General features: G+C 38.5%; 1 protein-coding gene across 2 annotated transcripts in view; it reads right to left on the bottom strand.

Moving 5' to 3' along the window:
- Positions 1-1,846: 1,846 nt before the first annotated feature.
- The window catches only part of JMY (junction mediating and regulatory protein, p53 cofactor), a 94,447-nt gene continuing 77,580 nt past the window's right edge, over positions 1,847-18,713 (bottom strand). Inside the window, exons 8-11 of one of the 2 annotated variants that reach the window (XM_044916709.1) lie at positions 11,980-12,075; positions 9,425-10,010; positions 7,660-7,970; positions 1,847-3,494 (exon numbers count right to left, since the gene is read on the bottom strand). In XM_044916709.1, the coding sequence (XP_044772644.1) occupies positions 7,663-7,970; positions 9,425-10,010; positions 11,980-12,075 (990 nt within the window). In that variant the 3' untranslated portion in view covers positions 1,847-3,494; positions 7,660-7,662. Of the gene's footprint in view, positions 3,495-5,655; positions 5,731-7,659; positions 7,971-9,424; positions 10,011-11,979; positions 12,076-18,713 lie in introns of those variants that run through there. The other variant, XM_044916710.1, reaches the window with a different exon arrangement.

Here is an 18,713-nt window from a genome sequence, read left to right as displayed (position 1 = left end):
TACGAGGTTTAATTCTTAGTGCCTGCTATGGCCTAAGTATGCCTCAGAATTTAACACATTTTATGGCAAAGTGGCCATGCCATATGTTACCAAAAATTGCTACACAGTTCAGCTTTGTAGAAACAAGGATTTTTGCCCCCTCATTTTACACAGTAAATCAAAGTGCAGAAAATTCCCTATGGTTTCATGCAATGAGGAAAACCCCACTTTCCCACTGGAAAATACTATACCTGGTCAACATTTACGGCTGCATCTAAATTTGCTTAAAAATACACGTTAAGAGATCTTTCAGTTCCACAATGAACAACTAGAGAATGATTGTTTTTATGCAGCTCACAAACTCAAAACCTATAAAACATATATCAAGTAAGCAAGACAACTGCTCATCTTTTAATCCTCTTTAGCCAGGAATTTCATCACACTGCCTCACCACAGTACCACCCAGATTTGAGATTAGGAATACCTTTTCTATATGTACCACATTGGTTATATACACAGCATTTTGACTGTAAGTGGGAGAACTATTTAAAAATGGCATTCAAGTGAGCAGTAATCTTAACCTTAAAATATCCTCAAGTTATCTCTTTCCCTATTTAAAATCTATTAGTCGAGACCAGATTGGTAAATGAACTTTTAAAGTGATTCAGCACAAACAAGCAGCTGTTTGTGTATTCTTATGACAGAAATGACACATTGAGATATAACTCTCAAATATTTTAAACCATATAAATAGTATGGGCAAGTTTGGAACTTGAAGTGTGTGATCATCTGTAACTACCATCTTAATTAAATATATTAGAATTTAATATTAAGAGCAAAGACACTTTTTTTTTTAAGGGCCGGGTGGGGGGGGGGAATTTAACCATGCTTACAGAATTGTTGGGTTCCAAACTGCATTAAAATTAACATGAGGAGGGCACCTGGGTGGCTCAGTTGGTTAAGCGACTGCCTTCACAGCTCAGGTCATGATCCTGGAGTCCCGGGATCGAGTCCCACATCGGGCTCCCTGCTCAGCTGGGAGCCTGCTTCTTCTGATCCTTACCCGTTCTCATGCTCTTTCTTTCTCACTCTCTCTCTCTCTCTCAAATAAATAAAATAAAATCTTAAAAAAAAAAAAAAAAAACAATTAACATAAGGAAAAAAATTAACTTGAGGATTCAACTGGTAATCTCATCTTGGACAAGTGGACTGTACTTACTTGAAATTTTAACACTGTGAGAACTCCAGAGGTGGATGATCTGCAGTAACTTGTAATTCTGTGTAAGTAGGAATCTGAATCTTAAGGATGGAAAATAGGTGTGGTGGAGGAAGTTTATTTAGCAGAGAGTAAGTATAGCTGGTTTTAAACGAGGGTTTGCTTTAACCTACTCATCATCTTCAAGTGAGATAATCTTCATGAAGTGCCACAGTGGGATGTACTCAAGAGTTTTGGATGCACCCCTAAAAGGATTCACAGGGGTCTGTACCCCCTCCAGAGTACTACAGACTTACGAGAACATGGTTCTGGAAGACAAATCACAGTACCCATTTATAAGTGAGCCTGTTTTTTAATGGAATCCCAGCTGTAACACTAAATGGGGAGCAAATTCCTGACATATGAAAGTTCTAGTGCTTTTGCTGTTAATGTTAAGTTCTCCTGTATTTTTCTAAATATCAATGAATGAAAAAACAAACTTATTCATAAGCACCCAAAGGCTTAAAACTGATACATGATTTTTTTAAGGTTTGCAAATTTGCTTAAACTTTTTTTTTTTTTTTGCCAAATTATATTAATCAAACCAATCGTTATTTTGGTTGAAAAGCACACTTCAATGCTTTACTGAAGGAAACGGGGAAAATTCCACACCCACCTCCCCCATTGTGGGATAAAGATTAAGTCTCTATACTAGATATGTATTTAACCTTCCAAGATAAGATATAGGAATAATACAACAAGAAAACTAATGTATTGTGAAAAAACTGTGCAAAAGCTCCTACTCTCATCAATAAACAGAAAATTTTCTCCATAATTATTTTAAAGGAAATATATCTTAAAGTGACAAAGGTGTAAGCATGTTTTCTCTCTTCTGAAAAACTAATTCATATACATTGGAGGGCTTTTACTCTGGGACTGCTTTCTGGGTCTAGGCCAGAGAAATGCCTCAGAAGAAATAAAGTTCTTTTTGGTACATCAGTCCTTACTTAACTCCCTTCATATAAAGGCCAACATCTGTCTGATGCAGAATTACACTCTACAGAATACTACAGACTGAGTCTGCCATATCTACCTTCATTCAAGCCCACAGCACTCCTGCTGAGAATTCATAATGGCTCCATTCATATAAATGTGCCCTTCAGGATGCCATTATGGCAAACTCAGCACCTGGAACTACATACGTATGTTTTAAAAGGTCTACTAACAGTAATAAAGGTGCTCTCCCCAAATTCCACTCAAAACATGTGAAGATAGTGAAATGCTAGCAAAGGAGGCTTTTCCGCCTGTCTACTTTCTGCATATTTGTAGAGCACACTTCACTGTGGAGCATAAAAAGAAAAACTTAAATGGTGCATGTTAAACAGACTTAAGATCTGCATCCCTATTACTGAATTCTCATTTTTGATTCTCAATAGGAAAGTCATGTTGAATTACACTAATCGAGCAATCGTTCAAACAAAAGGACTAAAAATAATCTGAAATATTATCAAGTTACAAAGTATTGCTTTTCATAAACAAAGCTGCACATGAAATTCAAACTATTATAAATTCACAATTATGAAGAGCTATTTAAAAGCATGGAAATTTTTACTTCAAAACCTTACAAAGTGTGAGAGTATGTGGTCTTTTAAAAATATGCCATGGTAAATGTGTCATGTTGTGGTAAACACATTAAGTGTATCTCCATGGTTATAGATCTTTTCAGATGTTGAACATCTTTATGAAAATTCCTTTGGAGATGAGTAATGTGGAAATTTTCAGTGCATTTCCATCTGATTCTTTCCAATTCCTGTCCTATAGCTATCATGATAAACTTCTTTTTCAGAGTGTCCGACTATTTATACAAGCTGATATAGAAGAAGCTCTGTGTTTTCAAGCAAAGGACTATTCAGTGCACTTAAAGATGGATTTCAAAGCAGTCCCAATACAGCTCACAGTAGGTCTCTGTCAACCCAGTGTTCTTCCAACTCAGAGCAACCCCTAGCTTGACTGGCCACTACGAGGATGTACACGGGTGGACAGGAAGGAAGGGAAGGTGCTTAAAAAACCAGGCATCTCTGGAAGGCCTTTTCTTCATTGCATCAGAAGCATTGCACATCTAAAACTCATGTTAACCACCAATATTGGAATGACTGGAAAAGCGATAACTTGCCAATTGTGCTTCCATTTTTTCATACCACAGAGCCAACACACTTTGCATCTAACGGAATCCAGTTGGGAAATCACACATTTAAAATTTTGTTTTCCAAAAAAATCTTTGATCTTCAACTGTAGGTGTTTTTTCTTTCTGTTGAGTCACCTGTTTACAAACAAAAATATACAGTGTATTAAAAAATACTGACTTACTAAAGACAGTGTGGTCTTTTAAAAATATGCCATGTTATAAATGTATCATGTTGTTGTAAACACATATATGTTCCCACACAACTTTTGCAATATCTGGCACTGGTATTTCTTACAAATGGCCATTTGTAAAGACAGTATATAAGAGACATGTTTTAAAAAATGCGTTTGTATTCTTAAAGCAATAAAAATGGAAACAAAATAATTAGAATACAACTTTGAACACTTAGAAGGTTGTATGTTAGATTCACTTTTATTCCTTTTACTCTAACATTTTGTCGGAACTATACAATAAAAAGGACCAAATACAATCTAAAATATCAGCCTCATAAACTGCCAGTCTATTAAGAATTAAATGATATTTTAAAAATTCATGAGAAAGTGAGTTTTTGTTATACTGACATGTAGAGGACAGGATTAGTACCGGTCTTCACAGAGATGTTTTAGCTAAGTTCCAGAATAGCTGTGTTCGAGATCTATGGCTTACACACTGCACAGGAGCACTTACATGAAAAACCTACTTGGCAGATAAAAAGGAACATGCACATAAATCAAGTCCTAACTTATGTTATTATAGTTCTGCATTATCTGATACTGCAGCTACGTGTGGCTTTGGAGCACTTGCAATGTGGCTAATGTGACTGAGAAAGTGAATTTTTAATTTGATTTAAATTAAAATCTGAAGCAGTATAAAATATTTCTCCATTAAATGCAATTTTATTGTTTTGCTAGAACATTTCAACTTTAACCATTGAATACTTAGCATCCAAATTGAGATGTGCTACTAAATATAAAATACAAACTGGATTTTGAAGACTCAGTAAAAAAATAAACTACATCGTGGATTTTTTATACTGATGCGATGTTGAAATATACTATTTTGGATACATCATATAAAATAAAGTATTACTGAAATCAATTTCGTATGTTTCTTTCTAGCTTTTCAATGTGACTATAAAAACTGTTTTAATTACATCTGTGGATCATATTGTATTTCTATCAGACAGTGTCATCATAGTTACTTCTTAACTTAGAGGAACCCACAGAAAAGAAATTAGAAACTAAATATAAAGTCTATATAATTATATGTATTTACTTATGTTTAGAAATTTCCTTCCAGGACACTATTACCTATGGCTGTTTCTGAGAAGAGTCTTATTATTATTTTGAAAGATTCTATTTGTTTGAGACAGAGAGAGAACCCAAGTGGTTGGGGGAGCAGCAGAGGGAGAGGGCGAAGCAGACTCCCCGCCGAGCAGGGAGCCCGATGTGGGGCTTGATCCCAGGACCCAAGATCATGACCTGAGCTGAAGGCAGAGGCTTCACTGGCTGAGCCACCTGGGCACCCCACTGAGAAGAGCTTTAAAGGAAGACAAGGCAGAACAGGAGATCCTCACTTTTTATTTCATGAAGTTTTGAGAAATTACTTTTTTTTTCTGAAGAGCTAATTAATGATTTAAAATCCTCAAGAAATGGATTTGTAATAGAAAATAAAATCACAGACCTGTTAGCCATGTGTAGCGAAGCATCTAAAAGTTCAGTCTTAAAAACAATTCCCCAAGGGCGCCTGGGTGGCTCAGTTGGTTAAGCGACTGCCTTCGGCTCAGGTCATGATCCTGGAGTCCCGGGATCGAGCCCCACATCGGGCTCCCTGCTCAGCAGGGAGTCTGCTTCTCCCTCTCCCGCTCCCCCGTCTTATGCTCTCTCTCTCTCTCTCAAAAACAATTCCCCAAGACCACATACAAGGCAGTGAGAATAGCCCCTTTATCAATGCCTGCTCAGATCGGTGGGGTTACAACTAGTCCATGGTTTGCTTCTGGCATAGGGTACAGTCTGTTTTTTATACGTAACTTTGCAGATATCTCAGCTCATGTGTTTTCTGGGAGTATTTCACTTTTCTCTCAACATTATTACTTATGGCTGGCATATGTATTAATAATCAGCCAAACAATTATTTTTAGGCAATTTTCAAAATGGTATTCATTGTGGACATATTCTTAACACAGCTCTAAGGGTAAATTAGCAGCCAAAAGCTAAAAATAACCACCCAAGCACTTGAACATATGAACTGCTGCTGCCATGTCTACATGTTGGGCAGGATCTGGTGGGATGGGTGAAAACAAACGGAGATGATGGGCTGGTCTGAGCAAGTGCTGGTGGGCCATGTACCCCAACTGGGCTACTGCAGGCAGCTGTAACCAAAAGACGAAAACATTTATTGAAGGCCCAACTGTGGGGTTAACTAATCAGTGCCTAAGATGGTAGTTTTAGGCATAGGCTTAGAAGCTCACTGAGAAGCTCCAAGCAAGAGACAAGGGGAGAGGTAACAAGCACCGTGAAGTGGCAGACAGTGTGGAAGATTCCCAGTCAGACACCCTGAATCCCTAGACATAGTCGCATACTGAGTACACACAATAATATATTTATATCTTCTACAAAGCATAGTGTACAAAGGTATAGCACAAATGGTTTGAAATTAATCTGGGAGCCAAAAACACTGGGTCCTAAAAGTGATAATTAGGGCCTCTACCAATAGAGGAAAAAGGGATACCAACAGCCCAGTGCCAGGCAGCACAGTGCTGCTACTGAATGCTAGCTGGAGCGCACTAAAAAAGGTAATCTATAACCACTTATCGAGGGGAACGCGATTTTTCACCCCCCCTTTTTGTTAAAGCTACAGATTAGTGCAGATGCTGATGGGGAGAGGTAGGGATGAGAGCACTGTAGAAGAACATCTACATTTTCCTGATGGATCCATGCCCAAAAGGAGCATGTAAAATTGCTTTTAGTAGTATTTTATTTGATATATCCCAAACAGTATCTTTCAACATGTTAGTAATATAAAAAAATTAATGACACAGTTTACCTTTTTTTGGTTTATGTCTTCAAAATCTAGATGTATGCCTGCATATACCTCAGATCTGAATATTCAGTCAGAATCCATGGGAGCGAAAGCTAAGAATCTGCATTTTTAATAAGCTCCCCAGGTACTTCTATGATCAGGCATGTTTAAGAATCACTTTGCTAACAAGTAAGTTTATTATTCTTTTACCTACTTCCTTCCCAGGGCTATCAGTCTCTCTCCCGCCCCCTCAACTTTTGGTGAATGTTGTAAAGCCCATAGAAACAGTCCATCAAGAGAGCATAAGATACTTAATAGAATATATGGGCATATTTGCATTACAGTTTGTACAAGTTGTAACATTTCAGTTAGGACTACTATCAATTCTATATTGATATGCTATCTTTAATGACTGTATTTAGCATAATTTGTGCCACAGAACTATATAATTAGCTTACTAAAATGTGGTCAAGTAAAAAACTCTATTACTTTAGAAGAACCCCAAATGTGTTACCAGTACCCACAGGTGTACTCAGTAAGATATGCATACACTTACTACGTATTTATTATATTAGCTGCAATTTTATCTGTATCATGCAGTAACTATGGTAAGCCTTAAAATGATAAACCTTCATTTTATAAGCTTAGAAAGCTAAATAATCAGACAATGCAATAATTTTTCTAAACTGATCTCAGAAAATTCCTTTGTAGGCAGCTAAGAAGACACCAAAATTCAATATACGTAAGTTTGTACCTGAAATACTTTAGTCAGAAAAGACCTTTTCCGTATTTATTTTTAAAGATGTTATTTGTCAGAGAGAGAGCACAAGCAGCGGGGAGCAGGAGAGGGAGAAACAGGCTCCCTGCTGAGCAGGGAGCCCGAGGACTCGATCCCAGGACCCTGGGATCATGACCAGAGCTGAAGGCAGACGCGTAACCCAGCCACCCAGATATCCCGCCTTTTCTGTTTTTAAAACAAGAAATAAGACTGTCACTCTACTGAGATAAGACTACCCTCTTTATTTGGGCTACAGCTATACTGTAGAAATTTTTAATGAGCAGGATATAAACAGAGCATTTACATAACAGTATTTTTGAAAAGTGCTTTACTGTTAAGTTTCTAGAAACTACACAAAACCTGAAGTTCATAAATCTATGGTCTATGCTATAACTGAGCTGTATAATAAATAATAAACCTCATCAATAAAATCTAACAGACCTCCTCATCCAATAGAAAAGCTGTATTACTGATGCTACGAAAGAAAATAAGACCATTTACTTGTTAGTTTTCCCAGTCTGTGCAAGGCAAAGCTTCCTCTTCATCCTCTGACTCAGGGGACGCTTCTTTGATTCTTCTAAGAGCTTCATGGATGCTTCGTGTTAGAGGGTCTGTGTCAGGCAGAAGTGTGAAGGATTCTCTCAGAACTTCCTTCTGTACCTTCTTCAATTTTACCCCTTTCCTGATTTGTGCCAAGATATTATTACTATCATCTTCATCAGGAAAAGGAGGTAGAGTTCGCTGTTCAACCTTTTTCAGATGAAAACTACCACGCTTCAAGGAAGCTAGCACCTCATCCATGGGTGAGCTCACTTTACAAATGAAAGAGAACAATGACAGTTAGGATCATGATTAGAGTCCAGCTGGCAACCTCTAGACTTTAGGACTGTGTTAGCCAAGAACACTGAAAACAATATGGACCATGAAGTTTGGACTGAAGGTTTCCCAGAAACACATGGGATCCCAATTATGCTTGCACAAACAAACAAACAAACAAAGCCACAACACCCAGACTCCAATTCCAAGTTATTATTTCTATCATTTCCCATGTGAGAGAAGCAAGCAGATTGGGAGCTGGAAGGTGCTCTTTGGGAATATAATGGGTGAGACTCCCAAAGGATTTCCACAATGTACCAGCTCAATCTAAATTCAGACAGCAATTGAGTTACAAATGTAATTTTAAAGAACTAAGTTTTGATTCACTATGGTGATTTCTTCTTTTTTTAAAGAGGTTTTTTTATTATTAAGTAAACTCTATCCCCAACGGGGGGGGCTCAAACTCATGGCCCTGAGGATCAAGAGTTGCAAGCTCTAATGACTGAGCCATCCAGGTGCGCTGACTACAGTGACTGTTCTGTTTTTTTCCATTTAGTTGTTTTACATATAAAATTCTACTCCAGTTATGGTAAGAAATATTTTACAGTATGGTCTCTCAGATTAAAATTTAATATGCACATTGTTTTATATAATATTCTCCCAATGAAAGCTATGGACCAGGATTATTCTGTTCATTTCAAAAACAGCTTTATTAAGGCTTATCGGACATGCAATAAATTGTATATGTTACTCCCCATCCTTCCTTTTTTTTTTTTTTTTAAGATTTTATTTATTTACCCGACAGAGAGAGACACAGCGAGAGAGGGAACACAAGCAGGGGGAGTGGGAGAAGGAGAAGCAGGCTTCCCGCTGAGCAGGGAGCCCGATGCGGGACTCGATCCCAGGACCCCGGGACCATGACCTGAGCCGAAGGCAGACACCCAATACTGAGCCACCCAGGCGTCCCCTTCCTTGCTTTTTTGTACAAAGAGTATACCAAGGCCCTCCATAAATATGTGACCAAATGTTACATGGTCCTGCCAACGTCATCCTAGTGTGACAGTCCTGCCCAGCTGGCTTACCTTCTCTGGTGTGAATACCTTCCTTGTATTTCCTAGGTTTAAAATCAGATTTTATTTTAAACACAGAAGGAACCACTTCCTATGTACTACCAGAGAGACCAAGTATCACTTCAAAATATATAGTTTTTAAAACATCCGTAAGAGCTCAAGAAGGTACACATTCCTGTGTCTATACCCATTTGCTGATGGGGGTTGGTAGGATTTCCGCCAAGCTGGGACCGTGAAAACCTGTCTGCTGTTGAATAATGTCCAAAAATTAAGTGTTCTAAGCTCTGTAGGGTGCTATGAGACAGAAAGGCCTTTGCTTACGTCTCACTTCATTCGGCAGAGGAACGGGAAGGCGTCGGGAAGGCGTCCGTGGAACTTACCTCTCCTCCTCTGCAGAGCTTCAGCAGTCTTCCGGAGCCGCTTCCGGGCACTGACCAGCTGGCTACTGTCAAACAGCTGCGCTGGCGGCGCGCTCGCGGGCTCCGCGGTCCTCGGCTCGCTCCCCTCTCTTCCGGGCTGACCTTTCTCCAGGGTCTCCAGGGAGTGGTCCTTGGCGACAGGCAGAGGGGGCGGCGGTGGGGGAGGGGGGGGAGGGGGTGTTGGAGGAAGAGGTGGGGGGAGTGGCGCTATGGTAACAGAACCCGGTTTGAGGTCAGTATTATTCAAAAGTGGAAGAGAAACCACGGGCGGCAGTTCAGAGGTAACACCACTGAGAGGTAATGAAGTGGCTTCAAGTTGTGCTAATGAACTATCTTCAAGTTGCGCGAGGCTCTGGGCTTCTGTTTTCTGCAATGACCCGAGCTTCCCTCTTCCTTCCTCCACCATTTCACTTTTCTCGTCTACCTGGAGCGCTCCTGGCAGAGAGTCACACTGGTCCTCACAGGGCACGGGACTGGCTGTGCTTCTTCTTCTTGCGTGAGCCAGGCGCAATCTGGTTGATTTAAGTATGACTTGGCCAGGGTACCTCTAAAAAATCAGAAGGTATTGTAACTGGTCAAATTACATTAACACAATGCATCAACAAATGGCTATTTTCTCCTTCAGATGGAAGATGTTATTTTGGAGCTTTTGTGATTTTTCAGGGAAAGTTCTTTAATAAAGTCAAACAGAAGACTACAAGACCACAGCATAATACGTTTCGACAATTATCACTGAACTCTATTTGCTTATCAAATCCTTTATCAAGGCCCTGGTCCTCTCTTGTCCACTTAAGAAGCCAACTGTTCAGAATTACCACAGGATTTAAAGATTTTTAATGACTGAAATTACTAATTTTAATGACAAAATAGCAAGACAAAATACGAAACATAAATGATATTGGTACATAGAAAGCTATGAAACTATTAGCTTCTTACGTGTATTTTCAAATGCTTACAGATAAAAAATTAAAAATTAATGTTCTTTTTAAAAACGTTTCTTGGGGGGCACCTGGGTGGCTCAGTTGGTTAGGTGGCTGCCTTTTGGCTCAGGTAATGACCCCGGGGGTCCTGGGATCAAGCCCCACATTGGGCTCCCCCCTCAGCTGGGGGTCTGCTTCTCCCTCTATCTCCCTGTCAAATAAATAAATAAAATCTTTTTAAAAAATTAAAAAATAAAACGTTTCTTGGTATTTAAAAAAACTCTCTCAAAACAATATATACATTTTTATGATGGAAGGAGAGGGAATAAAATTTTTAGTACTAATACACACAACTCTTGTTCTATCTTTTACTACAGTAAAACCGAGCATTAATGGATTTGGTGAACAACATTTACTTAACACAAGGTTTATCCTTGTCAGCACAGATCGTGGAAGTAAGACTCCTGAGCACTTCCACAACTAGAACCATTCAGCTTAAACACAGTTCCAAGGAAATGTCTGGCTGCTGTGATACTGGCATCCAGGTTCATGGGTGGTTAGCCTGGCAAGAGAACTGCCAAACCATTTCTCATGTAGCTTGATCCACTCTAATTCTGGCAGGATCACTTCCATAGATTGTTCCCATAGGTTACTGTATGTGCTATTAATAACAAGTTGATGCCTGAAATGGACTGGATAGTCAGTTGTGAATTAATTTTATAAAACTAAAATACATACATACATACATAAAAATCAAAAAAAAAAAAAAAAAAAAATCCCGGGTTGCCAGAGGCCCTGACCATTCGTCTTACACTACTGAAGTGGTAGGCCAACGGCACGAGGGTATTAATGTGGTACACAAATGGAAGAAAGGTATGGGGTGCCTGGGTGGTGCAATCAGTTAAGTGACCGACTCTTGGTTTCAGCTCAGGTCATGATCTCATGATCTCAGGGTCGTGAAATCAAGCCCCGTGTCAGGCTCCACGCTCCACGCTCCACGCACAGAGTCTGCTTAAGACTCTCCTCCTCCTCCTGCCCCTGCCCCCACTCTCTCTCTCTCTCTAATGATACTATCTTTAAAACACACACACACACACACACACAGAAGAAAGGTAGCCCGGTAATCAAACATTAATTTAAAAAATTATTTTAATATTTTATTTATTTGTTTATTTGAGAGAAGAGAGAGGAGAGAATCTAGAGTATACTCTGCCAAGCGCAGAGCCAGACATGGGGCTTGATCTCTCAATCCTGAGATCATGACCTGAGAGAAAATTAAGAGTCAGATGCTTAACCAAATTAGCCACCCAGGTACCCCTAAAATAATTCTTTTTTTGGCTTTATTTAAATTCAAGGTTGTTAACAAATAGTATATTATTATTTTTAGGGTAGAACTGTGATTCATCAGTTGCACAGAACACGCAATGCTCATTACCTTATTGTCCATCAACCCATCAGCCCATCCCCCCAATAATTTTATTTTCTAAATTATAAAGGAAAACCTTTTTCTCATAATCTTCCAATAGGACTGTATATGTAGCTATATGTAGCTGTTTTAAAAAGCAATGAAAAATAAATTGATCATACTTTTATTACCTGTTTAAAAGTTCGAAGTCTATCCAGTGTTCTTTGTCTCTCCTGGCTAACCCAAGCACTTTTTCTTTCTTCTTCGTCATGTAATTTTTCTCTCTTCTGGTAAAAAATTAATAGTAATTCCATTATGATGTGTCTCATTCATTTTTATTATTAACGGGGGGGGGGGGGGGGGGGGGGGGAAGAGTTCTCCCAATAAGTAAAATGGGTAACTCCAAAGAATGATTCATTAAACAAAGTGTTTCATGGCATGAAACTACTAGTTTTTAATAGAAATCATAGTTTTAAAATTCACAATGATATGCTGACAAAAACAATACTGTTTCTTTTTTTGCATTTACCCGCAATTAAAGATGTTTACTCTGAAAAGTAAAATCAAATCTTCTCTAGATTAAAAAAATGTTCCATCTTTGAGGTTCTGGCTTAAACAGTTTAAATATAAAATACTTGTAGCTACTCTATTCTGCAAAATCAAACAGTTCACCTTAAAAATAAAATCAGCAGCCACCTGGCCAATAGTTTAGATACTGCACAATCATTCAAACAATATAACCAGCAGTTAGGAAAAAAAAATACTTCTCGCAGTATACATGAATCATTTGGTTTAATATCACACCTTGAAACTGAGAGTTATCTGTACAGAAATTTAAAAATTTCCCTATGTTAATGCTAACTGGTAGTAACTGTAGAAAACAGTTTATATGTCTGGAGTATGAAGGCTCCTCAAAAAATTAAAAATAGAATTACCTTATGATCCAGTAATTTCACTACTAGGTATTTACCTAAAGAATATGGAAACACTAATTGGAAAAGATACATGCACTCCTATGTTTACTGCAGCATTATTTACCATAGCCAAATTATGGAAGCAGCCCAAGTGTCCATCTATAGATAAATGAATAAAGAAGCTTTGGCATATGTAAAACAGAATATTGCTCAGCCATAAAAATAATGAAAACTTGCCATCTGCAATAACATGGATGGACCTAGAGAGTATAATGCTAAGTGATATAAGTCAGAGAAAGACAAATACCATACGATTTCACTCACATGTGGAATTTAAGAAACAAATCAGTAAAGGAAAAAAGAGACAAACCAGGAAATAGATTCTTAACTATAGAGAACAAACAGATCATTGCCAGAGGGTAGGTGGGTGGGAGGAAAGGGTGAAAGACGTGATGGGGATTAAGAGTACACGTTTCATGATATGCACTGAGTAATGTAAATTGTTAAACGATTACTATTATACACGTGAAACAAATAGAACACTGTATGTTAACTATACTGGAATTAAAAAAAATTCCTTATGCTGCTGAATCACCTAAAAGGTATCTAATTAAATCTGATTTCACAGAACAAGAATTAAATGAAAAGGCTATGGCTTTATTTCCTGCTTTGTTTTAAAAACTAGGAGAGGGCGCCTGGGTGGCTCAGTTGGGTTAAGCGACTGCCTTCAGCTCAGGTCATGATCCTGGAGTCCCGGGATCGAGTCCCGCATCGGGCTCCCTGCACAGCGAGGAGCCTGCTTCTCCCTCTGACCCTAACCCCTCTCATATGCTCTCTCTCATTCTCTCCCTCTCAAATAAATAAAATCTTTAAAAAAATAAAAATAAAAAATAAAAACTAGGAGATACCTCCTACAAGATCAATTAATTTCGTGTGAAGAGGACCGTGGTCTCCGGTATGTCATTAACTTGTCTCTCTTCCATTTGTCCTTTTCAAATTCAATCTTCCATTATTCTCTTACTCTATTACCTCTCTTCTTTCCCACCAGCTTTTCCCTGACAATTTCTAGTGAGAGTTACTGCTTCATTTGTCTTGGATGATTATATTGAAATCTAAAGGATGATTTGAATCTTCAGGCTGAAAGTGAACATCGAGTTTCAGGAAACCCTGATGCACAATGATCACCTGGTAAAGTTACTAGACTTCCACAACAAAGACTCTTTATGAGTATCCATGCAGAAAACTCAAGTCTCATGGAGGATGGGTGGAGGGAGGGAAACCTCAGGCCTCTCATTGCAACATTCAAAGCTAAAAGAAAGTGTAACAATGACTCCAAATTTTGATGGAGAGAAAATATGACAGTATGACCTAGACAAATTTTCTCTTAGGAAATGCCAGAACATAGAATATATGGTAACCATGAAACTTTCCTGAAATGGTACCTCAATGAAATCTAGCTCTAAGATGAATCAAAATAAACTCAGGAAGAGGAGTTGTGATAATCTATTTTGGTGGTTTTTTCTTCATAGTTTTTTTTCTGTATTGCTTTATTCTTTTGTAACAATCATTTATGTCTTTTTATAAACACAGTAAGGTTTTTAAAAATGAGTTAGAATGGTTGAGAAGCATTTTTGCAAGCCACTAATTAAAACTGCTTTTAACAGAAGAATTTTTAAAGTAGCAGTAAAGAAAGTTTAGAATATGCTTTTTTAAATCTGGTAAGTGATCAAAATTTATACACATCAGGATACTCAATTACTCAGGGAAAAAACCAACTTGCTTATAGATAGTAAAACAAAATTAGAAAATATAAGAGCAAGGAAACTTTTTAAGATCATGTAATAAAAAAGGATGGCACGTTAAAATACCATCTAAGAGAGTAATATGTTAGGGTAAAAGCAGCTGAAAATAAAGAAATTCCATTCTTCCATCAAACACACCAATTACCTGTCAGCCAGGCCCTATAGTAAGCCCTAGGAAAGCAGAAGGGATGTGTATGTGGTGCTGAGGAAGAATAGGCATGTTAAATAGACCTGGAGGTTTAGCTGTCAAGCACCAAGTAAGAAACGGACCCTCCTGGAGGTGCAGGTGGTGAAAAAGAGGAAAACTCCCAGAAGAGAGCACAGGCAGTAATCTCTTGGACAACAGCCTTAGCAACATTTTTCTAGATAGGTCTCTTCAGGCAAAGGAAACAAAAGCAAAAATCAAGTACTGGGACTACGCCAATATAAAAAACTTTGGCACAGTGAAGGAAACCATCAGCAGAATGAAAAGACAACCTGCTGAATGGAAGACGGTATTTGCAAATGATATGTCCAGAAAGGCATTAAATCTGAAATATATAAAGAACTTCTACAACTCAATACCAAAGAAAATAATAATAATCTACTTTAAAATGGGCAGAGGATTTTTCCAAAGATATGCAAATGGCCAACAGACACATGAAAAAATGCTCAACATCACTAATCATTGGGGAAATGAAAATCAAAACCACAATGACATTATCACCTTACACCTGTCAGAATGGCTAGAATGAAAAAGACAAGAAATAACAAGTGTTGGCAAGGACGTGGACAAAAAGAAGCCTCGTGCACTGTTGGCAGGAGGGTAAACTGGGGCAGCCACTGTGGACAACAGTATGGAGGTTCCTCAAAAAAACTAAAAATAGAAATATCCCATGATATAGTAGTTCCACTTTTGGGTATTTACCCAAAGAATACAAAAACATTAATTCAAAAAGATATATGCACCCCTATGTTTGTTGCAGCATTATTCACAATAGCCAAAATATGTAAGCAACCCAAGTGTCCATCAAAAGATGAGTGGAGATGGATATGTACAATGGAATATTACTCAGCCATAAAAAGAATGAGATCTTGCCATCTGTAACAACATGGATGGACCTAGGGGGTATTATGCTAAGTGAAGTAAATCAGACAAATGTTTTATGATCTCACTTACATGTGGCATTTAAAAAACAAAATAAACAAACAAAAAAAAGCAGAAACAGACCCATCAGCACAAAGAACAAACTTGTGGTTTCCAGAGGGAAGGGAGATGGGCAGATGGGAAAAAGTGCTTGGAGGGCAATGGAAGGTACCAGCTTCCAGCTATGCAATGAGTAACTCACGGGGATAAAAGGTGCAGCTCAGGGAATGCAGTCAGTGGTACTGTCACAGTGCTGTGCGGTGACAGGCGGGAGCTGCACTGGCGGTGAGGACAGCACGATGTAGAGAACTGTCACATCCGTAACTGTACACCCGAAACTGAAACTAACACACCGTTGTGTGTCAACTACACTTCAATTTTAAAATATCTTCTGTTAGAAAAGAAACTATTATGAACAACAAACTAGCTAAGAGACTACATCTTAACTGTTCAACACTACAAGAGATTGTAATTAAGTGATACCATAGAGATGTTAGCAATGGCAATCATACTGCAAATGGAATGTATCAAATCAATATGCTCCATCTTAAATTTGCACAATGTTGTATGGAAAATACATCTCAAAAAACTGTCAAAAAATGATTTTTAAAAAAACCACTGTAACCAAAATAATCTTAAAACTTCTGATCAGTTTTCTTTTTTTTAAAGATTTTATTTATTTATTTGACAGAGAGAGACACAGCGAGAGAGGGAACACAAGCAGGGGGAGCGGGAGAAGGAGAAGCAGGCTTCCTGCCAAGCAGGGAGCCCGATGCAGGACTCCCTCCCAGGACCCTGGGATCATGACCTGAGCCGAAGGCAGACGCTTAACGACTGAGCCACCCAAGCGCCCCTGTTTGTACTTTCTTGAAGTGAAACCCATCAGTTATGAATGTGGTTAATAAAACAAGAATGCACTTTTTAATGGGAAAACTGACTTGTGTCCCCACCACCATTTCCTTCTCTTACTCAATTTGTCTCTGAGCTTAAAAAAAAAAGTAGCTTTTTGCATTTTCTTTATTCTGTTTCAGAGGTTTACTATCAAATATTAAAATAAACTTCCTTAGTCTTAAATATTTAATTTGCAAGGATTTCCAGAAGAAATTTTTGAGACAATAATGTTAATATCTAGGAATGCGCATTTTAAACCACCCAAGAGATTTTAATAAAGGTGGTTTAAAACTAGCTTTGAAAAACAATGATTTGGGGCACCTGGGTGGCTTAGTCAGTTAAGCATCTGCCTTCGGCTTAGGTCATGATCCCGGGTCCTGGGAGCGAGTCCTGTGTTGGGCTCCCTGCTCGGCGGGGAGCCTGCTGCTCCCCACTGCTTGTGCTCTCACTCTGCCAAATAAATAAAATCTTTAAAAAACAAAAAAAAAGGAAAAAAAGAAAAACAATGATTTATTTTAATGTAAGCCAACTTGCCTTTTCCTACAGTTATGCATGTTAAAGAAAAGGAGATGGTTAGTGGGCTCATTCTCCCCCACTTAGCATTCCACCCAAAGCTGGTATTTGGCAGAATTAAAAGGCAGATGACATTTATCTTTGAGATCTCCTCAAGTATCAGTTTCCTCATTTTTACTCTTCTTTGCCCTAAGAAACTCTTGGAGAAAGGATTTGATAGTCATTCTAAAAAACTAATTAGGGGCGCCTGCTGGCTCCGTCGGTTGTGTCTGCCTTTGGCTCAGGTCATGATCCCAGGGAGCATCGGGCTCCCTGCTCTGTGGGGAGCCTGCTTCTCCCACTCCCTCTGCCTGCTGCTCCCCGATTGTGCTGTCAAATAAATGAAAATCTAAAAAAAACAAACAAACCAAAAAAAACAACAGTTGCTACATCTACCAAAGTAGTGGCAAAATCTTCATGAAGTAAGTAACAACGTCTAGGCATGGATCTCAACAGCAATTTGATAGCACAGGTATGGCGGTTGATAGGAGGCATTCTTATTTGCCTGTTTGGCTGGTCCATTATCTACCCTTTACAAGTCAGTTTCTGATCTATGAAAAGCACAATGAAAAATAAAAGTGTAAGAATTAATTTTGCTATTTCTAGTTTCTTGGAGAATGATGAATCTTACAATTTATGGGTAGTTTGGCTACTTTTATGTGTTTAAAATCAAGAGTAAGGGGCAACTTTAACTAATATGTGCCAAAATGAGCTTAAGGGATTAATATAGAAAAACTTAAGCCATTTGGCCTTTAGGGTGACAAACACTATATAAGCACATACAGTGATACGGTCATGTCAGCATTTCTACTATTTAATGAAATTTAAAATTATTGGTTGAGTAATCTAAGACACGGGTAGACACTATCAGGATAATACATACACTGCAGATATAATGAGGTGTAGCGATGCTGGGCGTAGAAGATTTCTAATGCAATTTTTTAAAAAAGTGAACTAATGATCTCAGTAAATCAGAGAGAGTAAGTTCCTCACCTTGATAAGGAATATCTACCAAAAACCCTATAGCTAAGCATGGTAGTTAATGGTCAGAAACTAGAAGCCGGGCGCCTGGGTGGCTCAGTCGTTAAGCGGCTGCCTTCAGCTCAGGTCATAATCCCAGAGTTCTGGGATCGAGTCCCACGTCGGGCTCCCTGCTCAGCGGGAAGCCTGCTTCTCCCTCTCCCACTCCCCCTGCTTGTGTTCCTGCTCTCGCTGTCTCTGTCAAATAAATAAATAAAATCTTAAAAAAAAAAACAAAAGAACAGAAACTAGAAGCCTTCTTGTTAAGAGCAGGAGAAGACAAAGCTGTCCCCTCTCACCATTCCTTCTTACTTATTAGCATCATACTGAAAGCCCTAGCTACTGGAAAAAGTGGAGTAAGTAAAAGGTGTACAGATTGGGATAGAAGAAATACACCTGTCTTCATTTGCAGATGACAAGACTGTTCAGGTAGAAAACCTAAAAGAACCAACAGAAAAAGAAAGCTCCTGGACTAATGAGTGGATTATAGCTCTGCTGCAGGATACAAGGTTGACACAGAAAAGCCAAATGCTTTCTAATGGACCAGCAACGAACATCTCAAAGTTTAACTTTTTTTTTTTTTTTAAAGATTTATTTATTTATTTATTTGACAGAGAGAG

Source organism: Neomonachus schauinslandi, chromosome 7 (genome assembly GCF_002201575.2).
Source record: "Neomonachus schauinslandi chromosome 7, ASM220157v2, whole genome shotgun sequence".
In the NCBI taxonomy this organism is placed as follows: Eukaryota; Metazoa; Chordata; class Mammalia; order Carnivora; family Phocidae; genus Neomonachus; species Neomonachus schauinslandi.
This window is presented reverse-complemented; position numbering and strand designations above follow the sequence as displayed.